This window comes from Neolamprologus multifasciatus, chromosome 12 (genome assembly GCF_963576455.1).
Source record: "Neolamprologus multifasciatus chromosome 12, fNeoMul1.2, whole genome shotgun sequence".
NCBI lineage: Eukaryota > Metazoa > Chordata > Actinopteri > Cichliformes > Cichlidae > Neolamprologus > Neolamprologus multifasciatus.
In genome coordinates this window covers 27,383,808-27,397,025 of record NC_140450.1, presented here as the reverse complement: position 1 = coordinate 27,397,025, position 13,218 = coordinate 27,383,808, and the positions used below count along the sequence as shown (strand labels likewise).

The window sequence follows — 13,218 nt, the reverse complement described above, 5'->3', positions numbered from 1 at the left end:
AACTCAAAAATATAGTGGATTAAACTCTCACCGTGAGAACGGTTTTGATTAATGGTGTAAAACCATGCAAATTCCAAACATTTTTAACTTAATATCAGATTATAAATAAAACGTAAGCTCTAAAAATTTGATGTCTTCTGTAAACAGTGACCTACGTTAGCAGGTCAGGAAAAGAATGTTAACTTGTTATTTTCTGTTATATCGCGAGAGTACTGTTTCCCGCGAAGTGTTGTTGTATGTATGTAAAATAGGGCTACCACAAACGATTATTTTGATAGTCGACTAGTCAGATTATTTTTGTGATTAGTCGACTAATCAGATCATGCATCCATTGGACGTAAAACGTACAGCTTATTGCACCAGCATGCATTTGCTCTTATATAACTATCATTAGTTTACAGGTTTAAGTGTTTAAGATATGTGCTAACTAAAAATAAAGACAAGATGATAGTTTATTACATTTTAATGAAATTTGCAGATTGTTTCGGTGAAGTTTAATAAACTCCTTGCTATCTAAAATATAACAGGACACTGGAGTATATTCTCGAGCATCTCACACTTTTGATAATCAGTTGTCTGCTTGACGTTATTCAGCTGTGTAAAAACTATAACTTTAATCTCAGCCAAACCGATTTACTCAGGAACAAATAAAATACTAAAAAAAAAAAAAAACAATAAGATTTTTAACTTATCTAAGTGACTTATATATCATGTTTAACCTGAGTAGCGAAAGACAGCGGTCGGTTTGAAAACGATTTGCCCACCGGCTCTAGTGAGCCTTGCCCGCGGCTAGCTATCGAGCTAGTGGGTAACAGATGTCTCTGAAAACGTCAGAGCGCTTTTGAAAATATGTGGTGTCTTGATAAACTGAGCAGATATTTGAGGTTTACACAGCTACATTTTCGTCTGAAAATATGTTAAACGTTTATTTTGTGACCCAGAAAGAATAATAAGAGTAATATTAAAACTAACTAGCTGCCGCCATTGTTGGAAACTGAGCAGGGCCGTGCTATGAATTCTGGGATAGGTTGGGCCACAAAGTATACACCCGACCCATCCTTCAAATCTGGGGAAACGAAGGGCACATTGTCGGAGTCTTCAAATTTGGACAATGTTCGTTCTGTAACGTAATTAGCCTACTAATGCGGGCACAGGAGGATGCGGTTCCTGAATTTGGACACCGCTTCTTCTTCTTCGGGGTTTAACGGCAGCTGGCATCCTTGTACATGCAGTGCTGCCATCTTCTGTTTTAGTCCGTTATTACACTCTTAAAACCTACTACTTATTCCTGCGTCTTTTGGGATCTTGCAAAGCTTCAAATGACGCATCGACTATTAAATTAGTCATCGACGATTTTGATAGTCGACGTAATCGTGACTAGTCGACTAATAGTGGCAGCCCTAATGGAAAATGGCGTAACGAATAAAGCGCTGGGAATGAGAGTACAACGTCGTGTCTTTTGAGTTAACATTGGTAGCAGAGGATGGTTTCCAGTTACAAAGTACCACCAAAGCTTGATGAAGCCAGGCCATACGAGTGCTGGAAGAATAAAGTCAATATTTAGAGACGAGTTACGGAGCTGGATAAAAAGAAACAGGCACTCGCGGTGGCGCTGGGGCTCGAGGGAAGAGCCAGAGAAACGGCCATGGAGATACCCGCGGAAGATTTGAACAAAGATGACGGTATGGAAATACTACTGGGGTGGCTGTAGCTCAGGTGGCAGAGCAGGTCAGCCACTAATCAGAAGGTTGGTGGTTCGATCCCAGGCTGCCTCCTGGCTGCATGCCAAATATCCTTGGGCAAGATACTAACCCCATGTTTGCCTACTGGTGGTGGTCAGAGGGCCCGGTGGCGCCTGTGTCCGGTCAGTGCGCCCCAGGGCAGCTGTGGCTACAATGTAGCTTGCCATCGCCAGTGTGTGAATGTGTGTGTGAATGGGTGAATGACTGAATGTAGTGTAAAGCGCTTTGGGGTCCTTAAGGACTAGAAAAGCGCTATACAAATGCAGGCCATTTACCATTTACCATATGGAAATACTACTTGCAAAACTTGACGCGGTGTTTCAGAAAGAAGAGAAAGGCCGTGCTTATGAAGCCTACTCGTGTTTTGACTCCATTGCAAAGAACCACAGCGTGTCCATGGCAGAATACATTATAGACTTTGAACAGCGTTATAACCGGATGAAAAAGTACAACATGACGCTGCCTGATGCTGTGCTAGCATTTAAGCTTCTAGATACAGCTTGTCTTGATGAGAAAAGTCGACGGACTTAACGTTTGCGTCTATGAAGTCTGCACTGAAACGGATTTTCGGAGGGAAAGTAACCGGAGTTTTCAGCGGAATTCAACTGAACCAAGATGCAGTTTTCCTTACGGAACAAAAAGGTCCCAAATACAAACGAAACAACGGTACTTCGTCGTGGAGTGAACAGCGACAACCACTACAAGGTACCAATCCACTTGACAAGTTTGGCAAGCGAACAAGATGTGCTATTTGTCAGAGCACTTACCACTGGGCGAAAGACTGTCCTCATCGTAATGGTGACCAAGTAAAGCTAACTGAAGATGGGAAAGTGGAGGAGTGTAACATTACTTTGTACACTAAAGCCTCAATGGCAGACTCTGAAATCTTCCTGACTGAGGCACTGGGGTCAGCCATTATTGATACTGCATGTACACGTACAGTTTGTGGTCAGAAGTGGCTAGATAGTTACATGCGTGACCTCAGCCAAGGCCAAGTAAACAAGTTGTTGCAATCAGAAACCCCCAGCTCCAGACCATTTTGCTTTGGGGATGGTATTGTAGTGTATTCCAGCAGAAAAGTGAAACTTCCAGCCAAAATTGGACAAACAAAATGTGACATTGAAAGTGAAGTAGTTCCTGTTGACATTCCACTACTACTGAGCAAAACGTCTCTCAAGAAAGCAGGGACTGTTCTAGACATGGAGAATGACAGTGTTTTCATGTTCAAGCAGCCTGTTCCCCTAGAGCTCACTAGTTCGGGACACTATTGTGTGGACATTAGTGATGAAAATACTACAGAAAGCTGCAATGAAAATGAAGCTCTCATGGTAACTGCTGAAATGTCTACAAAAGAGAAACAAAGTCCTTGTGAAGCTTCATAAGCAGCTTGGTCATGCATCTGCAGAGAGGTTATTGAGGCTCATCCAAAGCTCTGGCAATACAGATAAACAATGTGCAGTTATTCTACAAGAGATAGTTTGTGACTGTGACATTTGTCAGAAATATTGCAAAACCAAGCCGAGACCTGCTGTTGGTCTACCCCTGGCTTGTGAGTATAATGAGACAGTAGCGATGGATCCACATGACCTGGAGCCCAATGTGTGGTACCTTCACATCATCGACCACTTCACACGCTTCAGTGCCGGCAGCATCGTAAAGACAAAGAAAGCTGCAGAGATCGTCAACTCCTTCATTCACACCTGGATAAGCATTCACGGTGCCCCCAGACGGCTCTACACAGACAACGGCGGAGAGTTCAACAACACAGAGATTCGGGACATGGCTGAAAACTTCAACATTGAGGTAAAAACAAAAGCGGGGTATAGTCCCAGGAGCAACGGACTACTGGAGAGACATAACATGACACTTACAGAAATCCTCCTGAAGGTAAAAAAGGAACGAGGATGTGACTGGCACACTGCGCTAGACTGGGCCCTTATGGCCAAAAACAGTATGCTTAATGTACATGGTTATAGTCCACATCAACTTGTGTTTGGCCAAAACCCCAACATTCCTTCTGTGTTGATGGATAAGCCACCTGCCTTAGAGGGCACAACTGTAAGTGCAAGAGTAGCTGAACATATATCAGCATTACATGCTTCCAGGAAAGCATTTACTGAGGCAGAGTGTTCAGAAAGGATCAGGAGAGCACTACACAAGCAACTTAGGCCTACAGATGACAAATATGAGGCAGGAGATAAAGTATACTACAAACGAAGCGACTGTACAGAGTGGAAGGGTCCAGGTGTAGTTATTGGGCAGGATGGAACTGTTGTATTTGTAAGACATGGGGGGACTCTTGTAAGAGTACACCAGTCAAGGTTGAGTAAAGTGGATGCACAGAGTGGAGATAAACAAATACCACACAGTACTACTGATGATGACAACAAAGACGCAGTTGAAAAAGATGACACTGACACACCCGATGGTTAACAGAGTATTAGTAAGGAAGAAGACATCACTTTTGACAGAGAAACTAACACTACAGAAAACATGTCTGTCACACAAACTGCAAATGAGCCCTCTACACCCACTGATCATGTCTCTGCAAATGTAAAGTTAAGGGCAGGACAGCTGATCACTTTTACCAACAGAGACAACAGTGTTCAACACACCGTTGTCTCTGTTGGTAAAAGTGCCTAGCCAGAGTGCTAGGCAGAGCAGGAAAAGCAAAAGGGCAATACAAAAACTGGTACAATGTGCAATATCTTGAGCATGAGCATGAGCATGATGGTAGTGAAGGTGAAAAGAAAGCTGTAGACATGTCACTTGTTGATGGTCTTTGCACTGAAGCTGAAAACAGAGATGCAGATGTACTCATAACAAAAGATATTTCCTTTGATTCTGCTAAGCAGCAGGAGATTGAGAGCTGGCGAAGTAACGGTGTGTTTGATGAAGTGAAAGACCTGGGTCAAAAATGTGTCTCTACTAGATGGGTCTGTACACTCAAAGAAACTACTAAAGGTGTTGTCCCAAAGGCTCGACTTGTGGCACGGGGGTTTGAAGAGGTAAATACTAAAGAACTACAGAAAGACTCTCCAACATGTGCGTCTGAGTCCCTCAGACTGGTGCTAGCTGTGATATGTCAAAACAAGTGGAGAGTAAATTCAATGGACATTAAATCTGCCTTCTTGCAGGGAATGGAACTGTCAAGAGACATATCTTCATTCCCCACCTGAAGCCGGCAAGGACAATGTTCTATGGAAACTGAAAAAGTGTGTTTATGGACTTGCAGATGCTTCACTTTATTGGTACAATAAGGTCAAAGACATTATGCCCAAAACTGGTGGTAAAATATCACAGGTTGATCCTGCAGTGTTCTATTGGCAGAATGAACAATCTGAGATTACAGGAGTGCTTGCATGTCACGTTGATGATTTCCTTTGGGCTGGTTCAAGTCACTTTGCAACTCATATCATTCCTGTACTGAAATCTACCTGCCTTGTGGGCCGTGAAGAACGTGACAACTTTTCTTATGTTGGTATGGACATTTGTACAGTTAATGATGTAATAGAGGTGCATCAACAACTTTACATTGACAACCTACAACTGGTACAGTTACAAGCAGCACGGGCTGTACAGAGGGGTGCTTCCTTAATTGAAACAGAATGTGAGCAACTCGGGTCAAAAATAGGATAGATTTTGTGGGTTGCCAAACAAACGAGGCCTGATGTTATGTTTGACACATGTAGCCTCGGATCTAATATCAAAGATGCAACTGTACAGTCTATTCATGAAGTGACAGGGCTCGCAAAATTTCAAAATCCCTGGTCGCCCTTCGGGCAGGGACTTCAGTTTTTGGTAGCCCAAAATAAATTTAAGTAGCCCGAATAAAAAAAGAGAGAAATTTTTCGATTGATGTTTTGTTTCCTTTACAATATTATACATTAAAGTATAATATTGTATTGTATTGTAATATTATACATTAAAGTATAATATTGTAACGGAAACAAAACATTAATCAAAAAATTGTTGAAACACAAATTACAACATTGTATAAAAATTGCAATCATCAACTCAAATACTTGGTTCTAATTGAACAGAAATTTCTATGAACTTGTAAGAACTGTGTAGAACATGAATCCGTCTGTGTCAGATCCTGAATTTGAAATTTCCACTGAAGTCACAGGTAAGAGGCAAGTGGAACCAAGATCTAGGCCATTTGCTTTTTGAAGTTTGCAAAGACTGCTAAATTTTGCCAGTGGTAGTTCACTCTTTGCAACATAGTACGCTGTTCTAAACAGAATTTTCAGGTTTATTTTTAGTATGTTATTTGCAATTGGTGTTTGTTCTGGGAAAGATATTGCAGACTGCGCAATAATGCATTTCTTGCATTTCTCATGGGTTCTAATGGGGGCCTTTCTTAAAATTACTGGTCCCAGTAACAAAGGCGCTTGTTGACTCAGAAATCGAGGGAAAACCAACAACACACCCGGCAGAACATTATGTTGTTTACACGGGTGCACATAAGTGGTCCGCATTGCGCATTCGCTGTCAAAATAAAAGACGCGCACCAGATAAGAAGTTGCAACGCGCGTTTGCGTTCATATAAAAAGGCACTGTTTTTGTCCGCTAGAGTGGCATTTTCACGGCAGATTCTGCACCACATCTCTGTGCATTCATCATTTGTTTGAAGCCAGCTCACCTCCTGCAACCACATTTCCGAGAATACGCGCTTCTTTTGTGGTTCGGACTCCTTCTGACATTTCTTTTGTGGTGGAGGAACACCAAAGTAATTGCTTAAAGGAGCTTGCTTCTTCAACATCTTTAAGAGTTCTAAACAAATGTCTGTCCTCCTCCAGAAAATTCTATGTACGCAAAAACACGCGTTGCAACTTCTTATCTTGTGCGCATTTTTTATTTTGACAGCGAATGCGCACCTGCGGACCACTTATGTGCACCCCTGGTTATTATTTAGCTCGTCATAATGCAGCCACAGAAATTCTTTTGTCCATGAAACCATAAAGCTGCACTTTCTTTTTGCCTTATAGTCTGATTTGTCATAACTTTTCCGTTTTGTGGTAAGCTTTTCTTTGGCTGTCACTTCTTCACCCTGACCTGTCTTATTTGGCTCAGCAGAACTAAAATATATATCCTGCTGCTTTTACACACGCACTCACATAACGCTCAGCAATTCTCTGCGCAATCAAGCTCTCACATGTTTAAGCTTGCTGCGGGAGATTTCACTTGTTATGTTTGCATAGTAAGCTAACGATTGATAAGACGATGTCAGAGGAATTGCTGTGCAAATTATCGTGACTCACCAATCAGTACTGTCGCTCTCTATACACAGTTCGCGCGATTGCAAAGTGAAAGCAAAAAACATGCGCAAATTCAAACGCAATTTCAATATGTCACATATTTACAGTGGCTCACCGATGCCAATGACATAATTACCCAGCTACATTTCCGAAAGAATGCAAAAGCATTGACATATATTTTTCCTTCCTATGATAGCCCGACGGGCAGGGCAGAGATAGATTTTGGTAGCCCGACTGGAAAAATCGCTAGGACTTCGGGCTAGCGATTTTGCGAGCCCTGAGTGAACAAAGTTATCCGTAAACTTAAGGCAGAGAAAGTGACTCTTAAGTTTCAGCACTTGGGTAACAGTGAGGATCTGGCATTGGTTGTTTTCAGTGATGCTTCATTTGGCAACCTTCCTGATGGCGGTACTCAAGGAGGGGCATTAATCGTCCTTATGGGTAAAGGAGGAAAGTTTTGTCCTCTCTTCTGGCAGTTTAAAAAAATCAGGCGTGTGGTTAGAAGTACACTGGCAGGACAAACTCTTGCCATGTCAGATGGAATAGACAGTGCTGTCTTCCTGGCAACACTTTTTTCTGAGCTTACAACTGGTAACACTGGTCTGAATGCTCTTCCTTTGGTCTGTGTGACTGACAATCATTCCATGTTTGATGCACTCAAGTCTACTAAGCAGGTTACAGAGAAGAGACTGAGGCTAGAAATGAGCAGCATTAAAGAGCTCATACAAGCCAAGAAAATCAGACAGGTTTGTTGGCCAGATTCAAAATCCCAACTTGCTGATTGTCTGACAAAAAAGGGAGTTTCACCTTTAACCCTTCTAAAGGCGCTAGATGAAGGACTCTGGATACTGTAATCCTTTGTTTACAAAGTTGTCTTTGCATTAAAATGCACCATTGTTTATTGTGTGCAATGATAGTATGCTTTAAGTAAAGCAAAGCACTTTTGAAATGTTTTTTTTGTTTATATAAATATATACATATATGTATACAAATGTTTACAGCGGTGTGTTTATACTTTTATTTTTTTAAAAGAAAGAGGGAGATTGTTAACTTGTTATTTTCTGTTATATCGCGAGAGTACTGTTGCCCGCGAAGTGTTGTTGCTGTATGTATGTAAAATGGTGTAACGAATAAAGCGCTGGGAATGAGAGTACAACGTCGTGTCTTTTGAGTTAACAAAGAAATTCTATCAATACGGGTAGGGCTGCTCAATTAACCGAATTGTAATCACAATCACGATCTGGGCTTTCAACGATCATTAAAAATGACTGAGCCGATTATTAGCCCTTCCCTCGTGCTTTACTCTCGCGCTGCTCCGTGTGGCAAATCGAGCGCACCTCTCTGCATTTCGAACATGTGTCACAACAATTAAGAGCAGCGGTCCCCAACCTTTTTTGCGCCACGACCGGTTTATGCCCGACAATATTTTCATGGACCGGCCTTTAAGGTGTCGTGGATAAATACAACAAAATAAAACTAGTACCGGTACCAAAAAAAAGAAAATTTATTCATAACACATGTGAAAAGACCAAGGAAAACCGAGTAAACGATAAAAACGATAACAAAATAACGCTGAAAACTGATAAAAACCCTGAAAACTATACATTTCACACCTGAGCCTCAACTCTCGCGGCCCGGTACCAAACGACTCATGGACCGGTACCAGTCCGAGGCCCGGGGGTTGGGGACCGCTGATTAAGAGGGCCCGAGGGAAGCTCGGAAAGCTAAGCAGAAGTTATTTGGAGAGGAGAGTGACTGCTGTTGGTTGAAAAGAGAGGTAAAAAAAACTTCAGTGGTGTGGAAACATTATGGGTTCGTGGAGTCAGACGTGGATCAAGTAGACATAGTGTGTAAACTTTGCTACAGTGTCGTAGCTGCACCACAGAGCAACACTGCAAAGTTCACTAAACACAGATGTTTACATTTTTCATTTATTTTTTATATTGCAAACATTTGCACTGTTATCAGCATTTGCACACTATTTTATATTATTTTTTGACAATCTTTAAAGTCATTATTCAATACATTGTTATTGTTAAATAAATATCGTCAAATAATTGAGATTTCAATTTTTCAGTGAAAATAATCGTGATTATCATTTTTGCCATAATCGAGCAGCCCTAAATACGGGTATATAGGGTTAAATGATTTGCCTTTTTAAAAATATTTGGAGCATGATTACTGACTGCACAGTATCAATTTACACCTGTTTACTAAATGCCTCACACAGGCAACTGCAAAACAAGAACAGAAAACAATTTTTAGTTAAAATTTAAGAACTACCTATCTTAAAGCCTTTATCATTATTTGTCTTTTCCACTTGTTCCCAGCAAAAAATCTGTTAAGTAGTTCAGATGAAGTAAAGGTAAGGAACGGACACAGATATAGAGAATTCCTCTATTCTTACTCATATGCAAACTGCTGTTTGGACACATTTCTAAACATAGCTCCTTTGATATATATGCACAGATTTCTTCTTCACCTACTCCTTTAAACAGTAAACGTGGCATGCACTTTGGTGCATACTTGTTACTTATGATGCCATCTGTCTGCAGCAAACTGGAATCAATAAAAGATTTCATAAAAATTTCAATTTCCAAAGGAATGGATGGACTAACCAGCCTGAGGTTTGACTGAAGTGGAGACGGTCTTCTTTCCTTTGCCTTTGGGGCTGTGATGAAGCTCCATGTTGAACAGCGGTCCAGACTTCACTGAGTCTCTCACAGCCAACTTTGACATCTTCAAGCTGGCACCCTTTGAAGACAATGAGAATGTTTATATGTTCAGTGATGTTTATATGTGCATTATATAAACACAGCATATTCTAAATACTGCCTGATAAATGGTAAATGCCCTGCATTTGTATAGCGCTTTACTTAGTCCCCAAGGACCCCAAAGCGCTTCACACTACAGTCATTCACCCATTCACACACCCATTCACACAAGGCAAGCTACATTTTAACCACAGCTGCCCTGGGGCGCACTGACAAAGGCGAGGATGCCGGACACTGGCGCCACCGGGCCCTCTGACCACCACCAGTAGGCAAACATGGGAGCCCAAGGATATTTGGCATGCAAATATGGGATCGAACCACCGACCTTCTGGTTAGTGGCTGACCTGCTCTGCCACCTGAGCTACAGCCACCCCATTGAACATTTCAAAGTAAATCTGTTTACCTTGTCAGTAGACGGACTTGCTTGCACTTTTTTTCCTGGTGTCACCTGTGATGAGCCTGAACTGTGAGCCTGTCTTTCTGAGTTCCCAACAGCAGTATGTCTTTCTCTGAAGAGTGGAGTGGTCACACATCCAGCAGTGCCCAGAAAAAAGCTGACAGGAGATCCCAGAGGGTTCCCAGTTGCTGTCCGTTTGCTGTGAAAAGCTGCATTGGCTATGGGTGAGCTGTGAAAGGGAGTTATCAATACTTTGGGCCTTTGTCTGCTCAGTGACACTTGTCCTTTGACACCCACAGGTGTTCTAGAAGCAGGACTTGAAGGTTGTCTGCTGGGAGAAGGACTCTCATCGGCTGCGCTGTGATCCATTGCTGTGCTGTGCAAAATAATCACATGTAGTACTATCATCTGGTTAGACTTTATTCATCAACAGACTACATGAAAGGTTCCTTATGCATGTAGTGACCTTACCAAAAGGCCTTCTGAGCTTGTTGTAAACTCGCTACATAAATAAAGCTAAAGAGAATTAAATTTTACTGTTGTTTTTAGCGCTCCTTTTCGAGGTTACATTGCTATGCAGTTTGAGACATCTGATCTTAAGACGAACTAAAAGCAGTGCAAATACCCTTCAACAGAGAGGGTAATGGAGAGTGCAGCAAAAACACAATTATCACATGTTTGCATGTCAATGAACTTTGACCCAAAGGGGTCTGGGCATTCATTTTTGTCATGTCACGTGACACACCATGCAGTATACATATTTCACGTCGCCTATTTGTGTGTTTCGCTTAGGACTGAATTTTAACAACTTTTATATACATAGAAGTTCGAAAGCAGCAGTAAAGAAAGAATACGAATATTTGTTGTCACTTTGTGCCCCTTTTTTAGTTTCCAATAGCAGCTCAGCGGTAACCGAGCTAACCACCGTTTATCCTAAAAGTAAAATTAGCGGGTACTTTCGAAAACTACTGAATGTTATTCAAAGCCACTTTCTATCGTACCGGGGTTGTTTGGAGACTCCCGAAAGACCTTTCCAAACAATCCTATCCATGCAAAATACGTTTTTGAAATGCCATTTCCCATGTTATTCTTGCAGCAGATGGGCTGCCATCTTTATTTTCATTCGGAAGCAAAAGCCTAAGTTAGGAAACGAAATCAAATATTTGTAATCCTTTCGTGGACGAATTCTTTTTAGTCGTGATCGCTACAGGAGTCTTTGAGGAATCTCCAGATACCACAAAACAACTCGGAGTGTCTGAAAAATCACCTTTCACGCTTTTCAACTATTACATGTTCTTTAGCGCCTTTAGAGAAGTCAACCGTTAGCTCTGTGACCAGAAAGTATGCTAATACATTAGAAACACAAACTGGGTTAAAGATGCAAGAAAGGCCGTGCAAAGCTCGCTTCCGTAGAGAAGCATTGCAAGCCACGAGTGATAACGGCCAACCGGAGGTTGTAGCGCTAAAAGCCAAAACAAAAAGTTACACCAGCAGAGTTTCATCCTACCTACACTCATCAGCATAGCCGTCCAAACTAAGGTGGGACCAATGGAACAGGAAGACTACGGTCCTCACTTCCGCCCCACCCGCATGCTCACGTGACGCATTGGGAGCGCTTGCAACTTGCATTCTTGGTGAAATCTTTTTCAAGTGTTGTAGAGTCTCTGCTTTCATTAGCCGAAGACCTCAACTCATTCAGCAGCACTAACCAGACGTATGTATATATTTCAGCTAAGACGAGCCAGTCTTTAAACTGGCAATACTGCCACTACCCCTGTTAAGTCGGTGTTTTCCTGGATAATTACAAAACAATCCCATACTTTATTTCAAATAAAGATTCTGTGTTTTAAACACTGCCTGAAGTTACTTTTTTGTTAGGAAGGATTTGTTCCTTGTTGAGTGCAATCTTAAATTAAGTTCTTTAAAAAGCAAAATAAAAGAAAAGAAAAGCTTATTATAAGATGTCCAACCGTCCTCCTTTTTTGCACTAGTTGACTTGTAAAAGCCTATATGACATTTTTTTTATTTCACCATTCATTAACCGCAGAGAGAAGGCATCGTTTGAATATGTTAAAATTTTCTTTAAACAAACAGTATCATTAAATTTCTTCCTGATTGGGTCAAGTGTCCTCTTTTTTTGGACTATGGCCACCCTAGTTTATTATGAAGGCAATATGAGCAGAGATTACAAACATGTTGAGGGATTAGCTGTGTTAGTTCAATGAGAGAATCAAACACTAATGTCTGTATTTTTATTTTGTTAAATACAAAATGCACTACTAGGGATGGGTACCAGTATCCGGTGCCATGATGGCACCGGTTCTGACATAAACGGTAGTAACCAGAACGAAAAGCAGCGCACATGTCGGTGCTTTATTTCGGTGCTTTTTTTTCCTGAGATGTGATACACTTTGAATTCTAGCCAATCATTTTACATAGTAGGATAGTAGGCGGGTCCAGGTACGTACGTTCTTTTAGAGCAGAGCTACAGATTAAAAATGCCCAAGGCGAAGCGGTCAAAAGTCTTGCTGTACTTCACAGCAAAAGATGCAAACTCAGCAGCCTGCAACAAGTGCTTTAAGGTGATACTGTGGAAAGGAGGTAACACCTGAAATCCGATGAAACACCTGGCGACGCATAGCGTTTTTTTTAAAAGCCGAAAAATGTGCCGTATTTGATAGCTTGCTGCGAGACCTCACACCGAGCGCATCTAATGCAGGTGTGGTGCCTGTTATGGACGAAGAGTTAGCAACATCCCCCAAAAACCCAAAGAGTAGAGTCCTGGCCCCTATCCTGCCAGTGTAGCAGAAATGATGAGGATGATGATGGCAGCAGCAGCCGTTCTTCTCTGCGTGAGTAGCTTAATGTTGTTCGTGTATAATTTACGTTGAGTAGGCTAACCGCTTATTACATTAATGCATGTAAGGTGAACTAGCAAACATCATCATAGTTACATGCGGCTGTCTTCTTGTTTGATGGCAAATACTCCCTTCACCCTGGCCAAAAAGGCTAAAATGACCAAAGAAAAAGTGGAAAACAGTTAA

General features: G+C 41.5%; 1 protein-coding gene across 4 annotated transcripts in view; it reads right to left on the bottom strand.

The window, feature by feature from the left end:
• The window catches only part of LOC146507176 (histone-lysine N-methyltransferase EHMT1-like), a 46,776-nt gene extending 34,983 nt beyond the window's left edge, over positions 1-11,793 (bottom strand). For 2 of the 4 annotated variants that reach the window (XM_085180271.1, XM_085180272.1), the window contains exons 1-2: positions 10,181-11,675; positions 9,622-9,757 (exon numbers count right to left, since the gene is read on the bottom strand). In XM_085180271.1, the coding sequence (XP_085036397.1) occupies positions 9,622-9,757; positions 10,181-10,582 (538 nt within the window). In that variant the 5' untranslated portion in view covers positions 10,583-11,675. The other 2 variants (XM_085180269.1, XM_085180270.1) reach the window with 2 other exon arrangements.
• Positions 11,794-13,218: the final 1,425 nt, after the last annotated feature.